Here is a 19,313-nt window from a genome sequence, read left to right as displayed (position 1 = left end):
ACAGAAGCATGATAATAATAACCAAGCTGAGGACCGCAGTGCAGTTAGCCTTATAAACAGACATTTTGAAATACTGTGGTGGTTTTCAAGACAATGTGAGTAGGAGGAGTAGGCCTTAATTATTTCCTTATGCTGAGGGAGAACAAGCTATTTGTCTGTGTTTAAAGTTTAGTTCTTTTATTTAACTTAAAAATAAATTTTAAAAAAGCTCTTGTTTCTCTGACTTGCCTTTTTCCTCAAGCATAGATAAAACTCTAAAATTTTAACATACAGTATAAACTTTGTGGTACCCAGAGTCTCTCTTCTGTCTACATTTTTGTATTCACATAGTCAAGAAATTGGCACACAGTTACATATCTTTCTCCTGCTTACCCATCCTCTCTGGAAATGGCATCTAAACTATGACATCTAAAATTATCAGCCTGATTTTACCCCTTTTGGCTACCCAGCCCACTTTAGGAACTGGTATTTCCCACTCTAATCTCACCCTTCAGACCTGTCCTTCTCCCTGATACTGTGTCCAAACTGTTCTCCCTGGTGGCAGTGTCCTCCCCCATGTCCATCCATTTTTATTATCTCAAGACCAATTTTAAAGTGTTCCTCCTTTTAGGAGCCACAAAAAGCAAACCTCACTCCCCAGTGGTTATTTTATTCCTCTGCATTTCATAGAATTCATTTATGATCTAGAATCAATTCATAGCATTTTAGAATTTTTAACCTAGAAGGTGCTCTAGGGCCTTGCTACTTAAATGTGTTCAAGGACCATCATCATAAAGAGGAATCTCCTGGAGTTCTGTAAAAATGCAGATTTCAGCCTCAAATCCATATCTACTGAACCAGAATCTGCATTTTAACAAAAAACTCTGGTAATTCATATGTACATGAAAGATTTAGAAACACTGTCTTGGTGTAGTGACATTGTGCTAACTTGTTTTCTTCTCTTCTGACATGTCTGTCCTGACTTCCCTGCTAGGTATTAAATGATAAGAAGGTAGTTTTTTAATTTTAAAAATTGTATTTATTTAATTTTTATGTATCGAATTTCCTGAAATGAAAAAAAACTTTGATAGAGTACACTGGCATAAGTAAAATCTCTAAGTCTTAGATGAAGTTTTCCAAAAGGAAGGAGCATGAAAAAGTAGAATTAAGAGCCCCTAATTAGTCTCTAAATTTCTATAAAAAGTGGGAAAAAAATCCCCTAGACTAGTATGCCTCAAGGTAGGTATACATTTGTTACTTGTGTTCACCCAGGTGAATAGCATGAGAAGAGAAAGGGTAGGGTCAGAAGGAATTGTGAGTGATCCATTTGACAAACATATTGTTTGTCAAGGAAAAGTGGTCTTGTGTGTGTTTTCTATGTGTGAGAAACTGAACCAGAGAGAAAAAGAGAGGAACACTGATTGTTGGATCGAAAGTTGTGTAACCTGTACTCTTTTTGCTTTGTAGCTGGTAGAACCCTTAACACCCAGTGGTACGGCGCCTAATCAAGCTCAACTACGTATTTTGAAAGAAACTGAGCTCAAAAGAGTAAAAGTACTTGGTTCAGGTGCTTTTGGAACTGTTTATAAAGTAAGTAGAAAATAACACATACCATCAGTTATTTTCAGTTTTGTTTCAGACTTGTTTTAAATAATAGCCAAAGTTATTGTTCTAGCCAACCTAACTCCTCTTTAATATTCAGAGAGGAGAAATCTTTATAGTATTGAGAAGTTGCTGAACAAATGAATTCATTAATTTTTATTGACTAAACTGGGTTGGATACAGTTATGAGAAAGCAGGAAACAAGGATGCAAAGCCAAAATATTGTTCATTTTCTGAATGCCTTCTGAGGTCCTTTTGATATCATCTCCCTTTGGCAAATTTGTTCTTTTCCAAAATACCCAGATCCAACCCATTTACCTTTACCCCTACACAGGAGGAGATCCCCGAGAGACCTGGGCAATGTGCTTTTCTTTCTTTTCTCTAAGTTCAGGTTAGCTAGAAGGAGAGGGTGACAACATGGGTTTTTAATAAGAGAGATATTTCTGGAAAGGGAGAGCTTGAATGATGGCATTTGCATGTTTACTTATTTAACTTAATTACAAAACCAATTCAAAGGCCAGGCCCAAGGTTAATTGTGGTGAAATTTATTTTTAATGGTAAACAACAAGAATAAGAAGCTCTGTTGGGATAGTACTAAATCCTTCTTGTAATGTCCATTACTTCAATTCCCAAAATTTGCTTTAACAAGTTTCTCAAAGCTATATGCAAGCCTACATTTTTACAAATATGTTGGCTAAAATATGTAAGATCTTAAGAACTTTACATCTTAAAATGTTATTTTCTTATATTTAAGACAGATTTATTTAATGGAAATTATTAACAATTGGAATATAAACCTTAATTTTCTCTCTTGAATTTTCCAAAAATAATGTAATCTCTTTAAAATAAAACTTTTATTCTATGGTCAAAATGCAAAAGTTTCTTAATCTTTTGTTCTGCATATTTTGTTCAATTAAATTCAGAATTATTAGCTGATGTTTTTTGACCCACCTCCTAGAGTAATGAGAATAAAAACAAAAATAAATGGGACCTCATTAAACTTAAAAGCTTTTGCACAGCAAAAGAAACCATAAACAAGATGAAAAAGGCAACCCTCAGAATGGGAGAAAATATTTGCAAATGAAGCAACTGACAAAGGATTAATCTCCAAAATATACAAACATCTCATGCAGCTCAATAACAAAAAAGCAAACAACCCAATCCAAAAATGGGCAGAAAACCTAAATAGACATTTCTCCAAAGAAGACATACAGATGTCCAACTAACACATGAAAAAATGCTCAACATCACTAATTATTAGAGGAATGCAAATCAAAACTACAATGTGATATCACCTCACACAGGTCAGAATGGCCATCATCAAAAAATCTACAAACAACAAATGCTGGAGAGGGTGTGGAGAAAAGGGAACCCTCATGCCCTGTTGTTGGGAATGTAAATTGATACAGCCACTGTGGAGAACAGTGTGAGGTTCCTTTAAAAACTAAAAATAGAACTGTCATGTGACCCAGCAATCCCACTACTGGGCATATACACAGAGAAAACTATAATTCAAAAAGACACATGCACCCCAATGTTCATTGCAGCACTATTTACAGTAGCCAGGACATGGAAATAACCTAAATGTCCGTCAACAGAGAAATGGATAAGGAAGATGTGGTACATATACAATGGAGAATTACTCAGCCATAAAAAGGAATGAAATTGGGTCATTTGTAGAGACGTAGATGGACCTAGAGACTGTCATACAGAATGAAGTAAGTCAAAAAGAGGAAAACATATTGTATATTAATGCATATATATGGAATCTAAAAATATTGGTGTAGACAATCTTATTTACAAAGCAGAGATAGAGACACAGACAAGACACAGATGTAGAGAATAAACGTATGAATACCAAGGGGGAAAGGAGAGTGGGATGTACTGGGAGATTGGAATTGACATATATACACTATTGATATTATGTGTAAAACAGATAACTAATGAGAACCTACTGTATAGCACAGGGAACACTACTCAGTGCTCTGTGGTGACCTAAATGGGAAGAAAGTCCAAAAAAGAGAGGATATATGTATATGTATAGCTGATTAACTTTGCTGTATGGTAGAAACTAACACAACATTGTAAAACAACTATACTCCAATAAAAATTAAAAAAAAATATATTAGCTGAGTACCTAATTTGAATATAAACTATTCTAGGCTGACTTGATACCTTCTAGTCTTCAAATCCTTTTTCTGTTTAAAGAGACACAATGTATCCTATCTGTTTCTCTATTTATATTGTGCTAGGAAAAAAATGGACTTCCATTTTAAAAGTAACTCAATCTTGGCATGTACCTTGCATATAGTCATGGTTGTATTTTTCAAGATGGTACGGTCTGGAAATTGAATTTTATTTTAAATCATGAATACCATATAACTCAAGACTAAATATTATCTAGTGACCTCAGAAGGTAAAATATTAATAATATTTTATTATTATTTAATAATAAAGCTTTATTAATATTTTTAACAACACTTATTTGCCCACTGTCCAAGAGTGTTGCACATGTATTGAAATTACCTCTATTAAAAGCTTATTGAAAGTTCCATAAGTATGTTTAAATTTATGCCTACAGTGTATATTGTTGACCCTAAGTTTTAATTAATATATTAGTTCTTACAAGGACATACTGTCTTTAAAGAACTATTCTTGACCACAGAAATTCAAGTTGGCTTAGCCAATTACTTGGTTAATGCTTCCTTCTGGTTGAAGATACACTGTGTTTAAACATAAAAGATTTGAACCAATATCATGGTATCAGCATAGTTGAACTGTGGTCTGATGGAGCCTGGAAAATAATGACTATACTAATTTAAAAAGCAGTGCAAATTAATTCACACTGAATGTATATTCTTATTTCAAAAGTATACTTTAGGAATATTTTAATATTGATGCTATATCTTTATAAGGTAACCCCCTCTGTTGTTACTTTTTTAAATAACGGTAAGCCTGTTCTCCACCCTAGTACCATCAAAAAGAAAATGGGTCTTGGGCTTTTTTTTTCTCATTTTTACGTTAATAATTTACAAAAAAAAAATATACTGCAGGGAACTTGGCTTATTATTGTGCATTTGACATATAGCTTTCCCTATTCACTCTAAGAACATAACCCTTAAATTCACCTTCTAAAGGTTAAAGTCTTTTTTTCTTTATTATTTTGACTTTTTAATAATTCTTGTGTTTAGGTCTTCTATTATTACTACTTTGGATAACACAAATACATATGTCTTAGCATAGAAGTACTAAGTGAAAAACTTTTAAAAATATTTTCCTTATAACTACAACCAGCTGATATTAAGAAAAACAGGAAGTGGAGATGTTCTGCTCAGGAATAGTAGACTTTTTTTTTTCTTCCTTTCATTTTAATGTTAAAACTGTCCTTAGAAGACATTTTTGATGTCAAGGCTAATAAATTAAAATTTGAGATTTTTTTTTTTACATGTAACCTCATATCTGCTTCTGTGTTCCTTTGGGACGATACACTTAAAAAAATATATTCTTGTATATTCTATGCATCCCTGTATTACCAGTATCATTATCCTCATTCAGATGATTGAATTATTTACTCAGAAATGCTGTTATTTAGCTAAAGTTGTACTTTACCCAAACCCTGCCAACTTTATACTTTCCCACAATACACAGGTCCTGTTTGAATATAATTATGTCTCTAGAGGAAGAGAGAACTTTCAGTGACTAATATAAATATTTTGTATTACTTCAGAAATAATAAAAATCCTTGAATATTAAATAATATAGACAAATTAATATGTGCTCAATACTCCCTAGTACTTGCCTTTGAAAACTATTAATTCTTTTTTTTTTTTGTGGTACGTGGGCCTCTCACTGTTGTGGCCTCTCCCGTTGCGGAGCACAGGCTCCGGACACGCAGGCTCAGCGGCCATGGCTCACGGGCCCAGCCGCTCTGCGGCATGTGGGATCTTCCCGGACCGGGACACGAACCCGTGTTCCCTGCATCGGCAGGCGGACTCAACCACTGCGCCCCCTGGGAAGCCCTGAAAACTAATTCTTATACAATCAACCTTAGAAAATTAATTCTTAAATCAATCTGAATTTTGATACATAAGAATATGCTTTTTTATTTCATTTTATTTTTAGTTGCAGAATAATTAGATAATATTAAAGCTGAAAAGAACCTCCAACATTAATTACCCCAGTCTTCTAAACTACAAATAAGACAATTGAAGTTCAAAAATCAAAACAGCTTTCTCAAAGTTGTGAGAAGTTGATGATATCATCCAAGTCAAATATTATTATTATTTCAATGTTTTTTCTTTTTCTTCTTCTTTTTTTTTTTTTTTTTACTATTCAAAGCCTTTTTCATGTACACAAATTGAACTTGATAATAGCGTAAACACCTTGAAAGCAGAATACATATATGATCCACCTTCAGGTAATGAAAGCAGAAAACAAAGTTGCTGAGTAATTTGTAACATATAACAGGTGCTTGAAAAACATTTGTTGATTGAATGACAAAATATGGAACTTCTAAATTATTTTTTAAGGTATTAATAGGTCAAGTGTTTAATCAAATTTTGTTTCTGGTCTAAATGTTGTATGTCTTAATATAGATTTAATGTGACTTTTTTCCTCCCAAGGGTATTTGGGTCCCTGAAGGAGAAACAGTGAAGATTCCTGTGGCTATTAAGATTCTTAATGAAACAACTGGTCCCAAAGCCAATGTGGAGTTTATGGATGTAAGTACAGACAGCAGGCAATCACGTTTTTATCCATTATTAATAGACTGCTTTTAGAATTCAAAAAAAAAAAAGACTCCAACTTCAAAGTGTCTTCTCTGGAAATGGTATAATCTTATAATTAAAGGCTTGAGCAAGGGTCAGCAAACTTTTGCTTAAAAGACCAGAGAATAAATATTCAGGCTTTTCCTGCAATGTGGTTTTTGTGACAACTACTCAACTCTCTCCTTTTAGTAGATAAGCAGCCATAGACAATTAAAAAAAAAAAAAAAAACACAGGAATGGGCGAATGGGTATGAATGTGTTCCAGTAAAACTTTATTTACACAAGCAAGCTAAAAGCCAGATTTGGCTTGCTGACCAAATCCTGCCCTCAACGGCCATGTGTTTAACTACTATGCCAGACTGCATTTGAGAGTAGTGACGATGATTTGGAAAATCAGACTGCTTTATTTTATTGTTGTTATGATATATTACTTGAAAACATCAATCAAGATTAGTTTTGATAGTGAGTTAGTTGCTGTTAAATTTAAATTAGGAACCCACTAACTCAGATAATTACACATTGAAACTTGTTTTTTTCAATTCATATTCATAAGACAAGACCTTATAGGTAAAATACTCCAGAGTTCTGAAGAATGAAAGTACTTTATAAGGTCAACCAGAACTTTAAGATTTCCCCTAGCAATAATTGTAGATTGAGCTGCTCAGCAAATTTCAGAAGGTACAACAAGTGAAACTATGTATGTAGCATGCTGTTATTTTTTCACATTCAACACAAGATATCTTGCCAGAGGTGCTGTCAAAGACCCATATGTATTCTTTCTCTATCTTTTAGCATAATGTCTTCAGTAATAAGAATGATTTTGATTTTCAAATGACCTTCATATAAAAGAATATGCACTTTGATTTTTAAAAAGACAAATTGCTATGTTTTTCTATCCTTTTCTCTTGTACGCTCTTTTGTAAGTTTTATAGGAGCTCAGTTTGTGGCGCTGGATAATTTATTTGGGTCTAACGCTATACTCATCTTATATAGGGCTACTTTTAGTTTAACAACTTATTGGTCGTTATACAATAGGGCTGATAATTTAAGTGGGACCAACCTGTTGCTCTGATTGGTTGGTGCAGATGCCGAAAGCTCTGTCTCTGTGTACCAGTGCCGAATCGAACCTCGGAGACAGAGTTTGGGTGAAGAATAGCTTTATTGCTGTGCCTGGCAGAGGGACACAGAGCAGGCTCTTGCCCTCAAAACTGTGTGTCCCAACCCCGAGGGTTTAGTGAGTTTAGTGAGGAGTTCTATAGCAGTGGTTCAAGGGTGGGATTGCTGATAAGATTAGGGTGTGTGCAGGGCCTCCTTTCCTTTAATCTGGCCTCAGTTGGTGTCTTGAAGAGCTTTTCTGGTTCCTTTAATCTGGAATGAAGAATGCTAACAATTTCCATTTGTTGGGGGTTTTCTTTCTGTAAAGAGCACAAAGATATTGTTATTTGTATCCCGGGACCCTATTGTTTCTTGCCTGCTCCTTCCTTGTCTCTGAATCCCCTCCCTTCCCTGATTAACAACTGTTTGAACCTGCCCTTTGGAACTCAGGGAAGGTCACTGAGGCTGAACAGAAAGGCTCCAGATCCCAGGAGCCCACAGTGTCCCCCTTGGTTTCAGTGCTGTGTCTTAACAGTTACTAAATATTTTAAATATGATTCTTGCTGCATATCTATCAACACCTATCTAACAGACATTGAGTCCAATAACTAAATAATGTTCCTTCTGCCGGTCTCTAAAATTTCTGACGCTCTCTACAGCCGGTTCAAATATTAAAATGTAAAACAAGCTTTTTTCAGTGATGTCACGATCAATTTGATCTTGATCATAAGTATAAATTTGTGAAGGGAACTTTCAAAGAAGTAAAAATGATAAAGAAAAAAGACAATGAGTAGAAACAGTGTAGTTAATATGTAAAACTGATAGTAAAAGATCTTGCCCAGTCTAGACAGCAGCCAAAGCTGAAATTCACAAGAATGCTAATAATCTCTGCTGGAGGCTTGGACAGCCATTTTTGTCATATTTCCATGGAAACAGACTGGCAAAAAGGGGTTAAGAGGCTACAAAATAATCACCTAGGAGAGAAGCTTTGAAAACCTCATCATGATTTTGAATGACTATTTGAAAGCTCCTAACCCCGTCCATTTTTTCTTTTCCCTCATCTGAAGTCTATTCCCATGGAAACAGGAGTGGGGATGGCAGCTTGAAGTTACAGATTTCTGCTGAAATTTAGATGAAGCTCTGATTGAGCCATGAAGGCATCATTTTCCTAGATGGTTGATAGATCTGGTGACCAACAGACTCTAAAGAGTCTGATCTTCTTAAAAATGAAAAAAAAAAATTAGGGAAAATATTTTGACTGCACCTTTCCTACCTGGTGAATAACTGCTAGAAGATTAACAGATTGATGAACTGCTGTTGGCAGAGTTTCAATAAATATCAAGCAGAAACACTTCTTACTCTTTTCTCAACTTTTAAAACATTAGGATAGCTTCACAACAATTAAAATACTGCTGAACTGGAAAAATTAATGGTGAATTCAGTATTTTAAGTAGGCTGGTATAACTTTAATACAAACATATACCTACTTTTCATACCTACATTTTTACCTCATCTATTATGTGTGAAGATCATTATAAGTGCTTAAATAACATATCAAACCACAAAAGGTCTATGTTAGCAAAATTATTTGCAATTTGGACCTAAGAATTGAGTTGAAATTGCAAATATTCTCAGGGTTATTAAGTTAAAAGTCATGTTTGACATATGTCTTAGTTTGGGCTCTTCCAGAAGCAGAAGCTGACCCTGAGACAAGGATTTGAGTGAAAGTATTGATAGTTTCTTTTGGAGGTGAGGGACTCATCAGTAAGGGAATATGGAAATGAGACAGGAGAATCAGTAAAGTCATCTGCCTTCATGAGTGACTGGAGCTTCTTTCCATTGGAGAGACTCTGGCAGCCAGTGTAGGACGTACACCTCCGAGTTACTCTCCTTAAAATGTAAGGGAGACGATGAAAGGACTCCAGCTGTCAGTCATTGGTTGAGAGCAACTGGGAGAGAAAGACATTTATTCTCCTGCATATGCTACCTGCAGAGTGTGGCAAAACAGGCTTCAGTAGCAAGAGAAAGCCATTAGGCAAAGAAAGGCAGGAGGAAATCAACTAAGGTACAGCACTATGGTAGAGTGTTCCAAGGATAACTTTCAAACTAAAATAACTGCAACCATGCCACATGTCTCCTTTGCAGACTGGTTATGTGTGTATTAGTATTAATATGCATGTATGTGCCTGTGTTTCATATCATTGTATAGGAGGAAAATACAGCTTCCAAAGACAATGGAAACTGCATACTTTTATTAAGCGTTAGACCTTTTTGCTGCCCTCCCTCCCTGCAGCTTTACTCTTAGGGTAGAATATTCCAGATTTAATAACTACTACTACTAGGTTTATCAGATATAGCTGTGACTCACTTGTTACAATAATGACAAACATGCAACAACTTAATACTCAAAACTCACTACATCTACTACTTCTATTGATATCCAAGGGCAAAGGAGAGGACTTTTATATTTCCTTAGAATTTTTACCATAGGCAAAAATAAATAAGGAGCAATTTGTGTTCTATTAAATGCTACACTAAAAGCAAGAGACGGAGGATTTGGTCACAAGGCTGTTACTCAGCTCACCTAAGTATGTCTAATGGATTCATAATGATGATAATAACACACTGCTAGTGAGTGGCCAGTACATTCTTCATTCACATAAAGGAAGATCACATTGAACATTAAGAAAATGACTCTAAAGGTCCACCTTCTTAAGAAGAATGCCTACATTTATGCACTCTCCTAGTTCTTGCTTCAAATAGCACCATTTCATTGGGAAAACACGGGTGTTTTTTGTCTCTTCTTTGTTTTTAAATTCATCAAATGATGCACAACAGATACTTAAAAAATGATGCTATTGAGCAAGATCCCTGGAATTGGGGACCCTGGTCTGGTCAAATCAGACAGGCTCTTGAGTTTATCTGAGCTTCCACTACTCTGTTTTTTGTTTGTTTGTTTGTTTCCCCTGATATTTAAGCCCACTACCATTTGACATTATTTTATTTGCCAAGGAAGTGCATATATCTTTAAATGTTTTACTTAATTTATGTTTTCTTAGAAAGAACTAATCTAGGATAAAAGAAATGCCATAATTATCCTAAGTTCCAGTGACTGATCAATAATACTTCAGGTTAGAGAGAACTTGAATCTTCTTGGCTTCAGTTTCAGCTTTGCCACCAAATCAACCACATAGTTCATGAAAAGGTGCTGCAAGGAAAGGTGTTTCAGATCAGCCAACCTTATTGTGTAAATGGTAATTTTCTTATTAAAAGAAAAATAACTAGTTTTCTTCTTCCTATACAATAGGAACTTTTATCTTACACAACAGTCGTTTTATTGTTTTCTGAAGATGTGTCCATTGTTTCTGTTACTCTTCTCTGTATTGTCTTTATGATACTCAGTGTCTTAGTGAGAGCTGTTTCAACTCTTGTTGCTGCCATATTAGTGGGGTGAGACAAACAATTTTTTGGTAAGATTTACATTTTCTCCTAGATTATAGCAGATTTACAGAACGATTGGAAAAGATATTTTGTTCTATAACATTATTTTCACATTACAATATTTTCATACATATGGCTTCCCATAGTTAACAATAACTCTTAGCTAGATCCTGTATTATACTAATAGTGGATTTTTTAAAATGCATATAATTTAATTATATTATATCTTTAGGCCTAATAGATTTTGCTAATTTGCATATATGAATACAATTCATTCATTTCAGAGGTGAAAAACATAAAATTCCTTTTTATTAAAAGCCCACTACTTACATGTCACAGGATTCTATACTGCTTGCTTGATTTTTTTTTTTTGCGGTACGCGGGCCTCTCACTGTTGTGGCCTCTCCCGTTGTGGAGTACAGGCTCTGGACGCGCAGGCTCAGCGGCCATGGCTCAGGGGCCCAGCCGCTTCGCAGCCTGTGGGATCTTCCCGGACCGGGACACGAACCCGTGTCCCCTGCATCGACAGGCGGACTCTCAACCACTGCACCACCAGGGAAGCCCTGCTTGCATGATTTTGAAAAATTGGTTAACCAATCCTTTTTACGTTAAGAAAAATTATTGCTAAAGTAATTAAGAAAAGTTTTGGATAGTTGTTTTGCTTTTAAAAATAAAGCAATAACTTCAGAAAGAGATTCCAAACTCCATTAGAAACAGAATTTAGTCTTCCAAAACTCTACTAAAAAGAAAAGAAAAAAGTACCAGTAACTAGAGTAAATCACTTCTGTTATAGTTATTTCATTGGCCCTGGTTCATGTCCTGTTAGTTGTAGAGAACTCGGTCTGAAATGGCATCACATCTGAAATCACTCAATCAAACACCTAATTCTCCAACTATATTCTCCTTTCCCTCCAGTTCTTTTCCTATAGTAACTACTTGAGAAACATTTAACCCTTTTTGATGTCTCCCATTCATTGACTCTTCGCTGTTTCTCACTATCCCTCAGCTGCCACCTGTCCTCGCATCCCTTCATAATAATCTTGAATTTGTGGACCATCTTATAATCACATTATTTTTTTAAAATTTTTTATTGGAGTATAGTTGGTTTACAATGTTGTGTTAGCTTCAGGTGTACAGCAAAGTGAATCAATTATACATATACATATATTCAGTCTTTTTTTTCTTTTCTTTTAGATTCTTTTCCCATATAGGCCATTACAGAGCATTGAGTAATGTTCCCTGTGCTACACAGCAGGTTCTTATTAGTTATCTATTTTATAAATAGTAGTGTATATATGTCAGTCCCAATCTCCCAATTTATCCCCCGACCTTATCCCATAATCACATTCTTAAAAATCTTCAACTTTCTTGCTTCTCAGAATCATGCCGGCAAACAATCCTAGAAATACTAAAATTTCCCAGTGCTACGTTCTAGACCTCTTTTTAATATACATGTTTTGTAGAACATCTCACTAGATTCTCAAATTTCATCTCTAAGTCTATTTTATGAATCTGACCTCATCTCCATCCTTGATATCACCACACTGAAATCTCAGGGGAATCTCAAGTTTAACACACTCAGAATTTACCTTTTCATCTTCTTTTCTTAATCTCTTCTGCACTTAATCTTACCCATTTAAAGAATGTGTATATTTATTTACTTTATTGTACCCATCAGAAATTTGGGATTCATCCTTAAATGTCACAACCCCTCAAACTACTCATTACAAATTCAAGAGAAAATGCTTTGATTCTATGCCAAAAACACATTTAGAGAGCATCATCTTCTTTTTATATCCCATTGCCACCCCCTTAATCCAAGCCATCAACTTCTCCAGCTTGAATTGTAAAAAGAGCTTCCAGTTTGATCTCCCTGTTTTTTAATACAGTGTTTTCACTAAAGCAAAATAAAACCTTCCAGTGTTTTCACGAAAGCAAAATAAAATATTAGACCCTTGGCTTCCAGGGCTCCTAACTCTTCTCCCAGTCTTCTTTCTCTTCACTGACTTTCTTTCCACTCCTCTTACAAGCCAAGCAAACCAGTCAGTGCTTTTCCCCAGTTTCCTTCTCCTGGTTACGCCTAATGAACTTTTGGTTATCATTATTTTCTCAGCTTAAGTAGACTTCCTCAAAGATACCTTTCCTGACCCCTTAAACTAAATTATAACCTACTAATAACATTCAGGAAAAAATTATGCATTTATTGTGATTATTATAGATTTATTTGTCCTAGTAATCATTGTAGAATCCCACTCTCCATCACTAGACTACAGGATCTTTGATGACAGGGACTGTCTGTTGACCCCACGTCTCGTCTGCATCTCTAATGGCAAGCGCAATACAAGCATCTGGTTAGAAAGCAATAAGTACGTGGTTAATTGACTGAATGATTTTTCTATTTTTATAGGTTGTTAATATTCCTCCCTGAAGCCTCTCTACTCCAGACTAATTGACTTAATATTCCCCTCCAACAGTCCTGTGTCTATTTACTTTAAATCATACTTAAATTATACTTTAATTTTCCTTACATATTTATATTGTTCATCTCTGATTTATTTCTACAAAATAAGTTTATTAAACGTTTTGAAACCAGAGCATCAACATGTCGCTGGGGAATAGTCCTTTATATTGACTCTGAAGTAGGTCTCAGTGTACCCTCTGAAAGCCCTTTGAGAAAGAAAACCCCTTATAGACTTTCTATGTGTGCAAGAGGCCAGTAACCACCCCTAATGGGGATCTTCTGAACGCTTCCCTGTGAATGTTTCCATTATATATGGGAGGCACATTGTCTACTGTACCAATATTTAAATTCAGTGAATGGAAATCAGTAGTCTGTTAAAGGCTTTGCTTTCCGTACTGTAGGCGTTTTCCAGCTCTCTAAACTCCACAATTTGGGGAGTTTCATACATGATTAGAGGATGTATTGCTGTGCCACCATACAGCTGGGAGAGAATGACGCTGATCACGTGCAGTTTCTGACTCCAATCCAAGCGGTATTTGCTAATTATGATGGTTTAGGAAGAATCCCCACTCGTTTTGACTGCATCAGTAGGAAGAGCTGTTTACAATATGAAGATTGCTCATAAAATTCAGGTAGAAAGCTTTTGCCCACAGGGCAAACATAGACCAGGAAATAGAACTTCCAGAAAATCAGCAAATTTGAAATATATCAAACCTTGACATAGATGATTTTGTTAATGCTTAATTCTCTGTTTCTAGATTCACAGATATAAAATATTGTTTCTGTAAGAGGAAAGGACCATCTGAATAAAATCCTGGTTTATATTATGTGCCATAAAGTGATTTTATTTATTCATACAGCAGTGATTTTGTTCAGGAAATGAAGGCTTAATATGCTGTGATATTTGCAATAGCATACACACACATATATGTGTATCTGCATAGTGGAGTAAATAAATATAAATGTTAACTTATATATTAATATTATATATTATTATATATTATAGATATATATTACAATTATATTAATATAATATAAATATTATTATAAATTTTATATACTTATATATATTCACTCCACTGTGGTATATGGATAAATGGTAAATATACTCCATCATATTTTTTCAATGTGCTTTTGTAAATTTATTACAACACTGGGTAATCATCTATGAATGACCACATGCTTGGTATTGCTAAAATGGTTATACAGAAATTACTACTCACAAGGATATCTTGAACTCTTTTATGATCGTTTTCTCACCATGATCAAAAGAATTCCTCATTCTACCTCCCACCACTGCTGTATTAGTCACGTGTTTGTGTCACAGGTTTGTCTGCAAAGCATAGACTATCAGAAACTAAACAGATTGACAGTATGTCTGGTTGCACCCAAAGAATTTGTAATAGAAACTCTGTTGGCCTTACCTCCATCATCATCCTAGTTAATGGTTATTGTAATGGTCATAGTAAAAGTAGAAGTAGACAGAGAGCATCCCCAGATTGCTTGAGATCTTCAAGTTTCAAGATTAACCCTACATTCAGCAACAGGTTTCGGTAATCCTGGGTCACATATGGGTGATTCCCATCCAGATTAAATGAAGATATTATATTAACAAGGACAAGTTTGGGTACTGTTTTATTTGTACTAAACTGCAAGAGTTAATCTGTACAATGGAGTATGGTGGATTTGTACAAAAACTTTAACTCAATGACAGCAAAGCCAGAGTGAAAAGGGATTGGTCTAGCAAGAAGACTTAATCATGTTCCACCATGGAGCAACTATTAATAGTGGACATATTTTTAAAACATATATTCTAGAACCTAATGTATAAAATTAAGACCAAAATTATAAATTATGAAGTAAAGAAAGAATGATTCTTTGCACCTAGATTGAGCCAAAGGAAAGCCTACAGATGGGTATTAATATGCCTATTTGTGAGGAGAATTAAGCTTTCAGATAGGATTTAAATCATTTCTCTTATTCTGAATCCAATAAGGGAAGGCAGAGCCTGGATTTGAACTGACAGCTCTCTGGTTTCAAAGTCTACTGACTTCTCATACCATTACTCTGCCTCCACCAAAAGATCACCCTATCTTAGAGAGAGATGGTGGCCATAAGCAGTAAAACAAGTGGCAGTTCCTTCACAGAGTTTTATTTCTTCTGAGTTTTTTCTTCTGAGCTCCTGAGGTGGCCCATTGCATTCATTGAATCCAAGCTTTGCTCAAGAGGTATTCTTGCTCCTCAAAGCTCTGTTGATGACCTCATCATTTTCTTTTTATTTAATATTCCTCCATATGACATTTTATGTCACTCATTCTTACCCTCAAATTAGAAAATCAAACTGAGTGTTATGAATTTCTACAAAAACTGTAGACAAATCCTCTGAATTATACAAATTAAAAAATTCTGATGTATTGCCTAAGCATTTTAACCTCATCATGACCACTTCGCATAAAATTATTACCATAGAGTCTATACTCCTTTGACCCCGTTAAAACAATAAGTTGTACTATACTTACTACATAAATAGCTCGATCTTTTTTTTTTTCCCAGTAAAGAAAATGATATCCATATATTCTTTTGAACTTTCTAAATGCTGCTGCAGTTCCTAAGAAGCCATGTTTTTGGCACTCACAGCTTATAGTTTACATAGAGCTTGGCACCGTGTGATTAGAAATAAGAATGAATACCTCTGAGGTAGTATAACATTGTGAGACCAGTTTGTCCCAGAAAACAAGCAATCAGCGAGGGCTCTTTATCTCAAAACTAAAAAGCTTAGGGTTTTCTACAGTGATCTTTGCCACTGGAATTTTATCTAGGGTTTTGATCCACTTAACAAATTTAATCTAACCTCTCTGGACTTAAATGTTCCATTATCTGTTAGAAAATAATTAGAAGCTGTAAGCAGAAGTCTGCATACGTGGAATTCCTCAGGAGTCCCTAAGCTCACTGAAGCAAGGAGTTTGACAGATACTGGTCAGCTGATATTGGGCCGGCAGCTAATAATGGCAGGAAATGCTGCTTAGCTAGGTGAGAAAGTTAACTTGGGGAAAATGAAAATGAAACATTTGGGATTTACAGTTGGAAATAAATTTCCCTTTTTCATTTGTTTCCTGGTAAGAAAATAGCCAAGGGAGCTAGTTCTTTTTTTCTTTTCTTTTCTTTTTTTTTGGATAACTTATAATTAAGATCTAAGGGCCCACTTGATCTCAACCATATTCACTATAATTTCCTTGTATTCCCACAAAGAAATTTTAGTGAATCGGGAATATGTTTGGTATAATGCATACAAATAATAGGTGAATCTGACCAGTAAATTAAAAATTGTCAGCTCTAGCAGCATGTGGTAAATTAACGGTAGGAAGCACGTGTAAACTTTTTGGGAAGGCTGCAAACACAAGAGGTTTGAGTATAAAGGCAGAAAAGGTTTTTTCTCCGATGTTTAAAGCAATAAGCCAAGTTCCCTTAAAATGAAAAATTAATTTCAAAATGGAACACTCATTCACTTAATGAGTGTGTTACTATATTCTAACAAAAAAGTATTTTTTTCTTTTGCAGCTAGATGCTTCAAAATACAATATTTTCTATTTTTCATATAACATTGATTTAAAAAAGAGTAAATCTCAACCTACATTACTCTCTGTTCTCTTATTTTCTACTAAGTTTATAATGCATGTACTAAGGTATAACACCTGAAGCTATGTGTTATTTTTGTATCCTCAGCAAAATTGTTAATGTCTTTGGTTAAAAGCTACTTTAAACTTTAGTAACTCCCACAATAGCCATTTACTGAGTAGTAAGTTTTCAGTAGATTTTTATTATTAGTTTGGAAGGATGGGTAAAATATATTTACTTCATTTGTTTTTTAATAGACTTTTGTGGAATGCCTACCATGTGCAATGTCCCGTACTATCTATGTACTCCAAAGACTATAAAGATAACTAGCATGGCATAACCTTAACCTTAGTGAGATTTGTCTAGTAATACAGTAACTCGATAAAGCGGAATGTTTCATCAGGTTGAAACAAAGAAAGTATGATAGGAGATTAGTATAAGAAAATATTATCATTAATGGTGTGTTTAGGGATCTTTTAAACTTTTCACCAGTATAGGAATACCAAAGTTTTTTGGCATTACAATTTATTTAGTTGCATTTGTCTAAAATGCATGCATTTTCTGAAATAAACTAATACTGTTTCAACTTATTTTTTCTATCCTTATATATTATATACTATATATATTTATTTTGATATATTTTATGCCATATAAAAATATATATATATATGTGTGTGTGTGGGTTTCCTTTAACCATATTGAGTATGTGTGGTTTTGTTTGTTTTTTGAATTCTGTTTTAAGTAAGGAGAGGATAAATTAATGTACAAATATTTTCTTATAATTTATTTAACACTAACTCCCTCATAGTATGATATTAGAGTTTAATATAGTTCTCAGATATAGGTGCATGATTCCTTATTTTAAACCCTGAAATTTCTCATTTCAAATATGTTTATTTTTAAAATATATATATTATATATATATATATAATAATATATTATATATATTATATATATATATTTTACTTAAAAACAAGATTTTTTCAGTTTCCTTCTTAATGGAATTATTACTTGTGGGAGTTAATTTATTAAGAATGTCTGGCTATAAATGCTCACCCAAAAGAATGCCACAAATTATCCCCTATTTTATTGAGTTATTGGTATGAACATATTTTGAAAAGACTATTCTTTTTTTCACTTTTATTCACAGTAAACTCTCAATGTTCATGACAATATTTTCTAGTTTGCTTTTGATAGCTATGAGTAATATCAACAGGCTCATTAAAAACAAGCCAACTCTACTACTTGATAATCTAATTGTCATTGAACATAACCACCTATAGAAAAAAAAAATAGTGCTATTTCAAAACAAAATTCTCTTTTTCTCCTCAATCAGGTTATATTCTTATAATATCTCCATATCTCTTTAGTAATCTTTTTTTTTGGTACAGTAAATTTGTATTTATGTACTTCTCAGACATTTGTAACTGTTAAAGAAATGTTACTGTTTACAACTGTGTGTTAAGATGTTTATAAACAGTACGAATATAATTGTGCTGGCAGAGTTTTCTAATGGAAAATGAGTAAAGGACTTTCCTAATAAGGCATAAAGTCTTTGCAGTGCTCCTGAAGTAAACAGATTTGTTACTAACAGACTGTCATCCCTTTAATGCTTCATCAGCTGTCCAGAGGAAATTAACCACCACCATCTGCATCGAAAAGTATCCAATTTAAACTGATAGGTTAGAACTGCAGCAGGGCAGATGTTGCAGTGAGATGGGTAGTGGGTGAGAATTCTTATATTTCCCAATTTCAGATGTTCTATCTAAAATTACTATTCAGTGTGAAAAGACCCATAAGCTCAAGGTATCCTTCCAAAGTCGTCCCTCTGTATGTAGAACAACATACCATGTTCTAGTATGAACAAAGATGAAGTACAGACTGTTCCTCCAGTAAATTTAATACTTATCTTCTTATTGGGCTTATGTGTCATTGCCCATTTTTGTTTTAAATTTATTTATTTATTCATTTATTTTTGGCTGTGTTGGGTCTTTGTTGCTGCACGTGGGTTTTCTCTGGTTGTGTCAGCGGGGCTACTCTTTGTTGCAGTGCACAGGCTCTAGGCGTGCGGGCTTTAGTAGTTGCAGCACGCGGGCTCAGTAGTTGTGGCTAGCAAGCTCTAGAGCACAGGCTCAGTCGTCGTGGCGCATGGGCTTAGTTGCTCCATGGCATGTGGATCTTCCCAGACCAGGTCTCGAACCTGTGTCCCCTGCATTGGCAAGCAGATTCTTAACCACTGCATCACCAGGGAAGTCCATTATTGCCCATTTTTAATCAATAAATTATTTTATCCCTTTTAGATTTAGACTTTGATTAGCTTGAACTTCTTAAAACAATGTCAGAAAAACAAAAAA

At 34.5% G+C, this 19,313-nt stretch overlaps 1 protein-coding gene across 4 annotated transcripts in view; it reads left to right on the top strand.

Annotated features, from left to right (window-relative positions):
* The window catches only part of ERBB4 (erb-b2 receptor tyrosine kinase 4), a 1,115,448-nt gene that overhangs the window by 885,096 nt on the left and 211,039 nt on the right, over positions 1 to 19,313 (top strand). For all 4 annotated transcript variants that reach the window (XM_079925304.1, XM_079925305.1, XM_079925303.1 and 1 more), the window contains 2 exons: positions 1,447 to 1,569; positions 6,204 to 6,302. In XM_079925304.1, coding sequence (XP_079781430.1) covers positions 1,447 to 1,569; positions 6,204 to 6,302 — 222 coding nt within the window. The remainder of the gene's footprint in view (positions 1 to 1,446; positions 1,570 to 6,203; positions 6,303 to 19,313) is intronic.

The sequence above is a fragment of the Stenella coeruleoalba genome (genome assembly GCF_951394435.1).
Source record: "Stenella coeruleoalba genome assembly, chromosome: 6".
NCBI lineage: Eukaryota > Metazoa > Chordata > Mammalia > Artiodactyla > Delphinidae > Stenella > Stenella coeruleoalba.
This window is presented reverse-complemented; position numbering and strand designations above follow the sequence as displayed.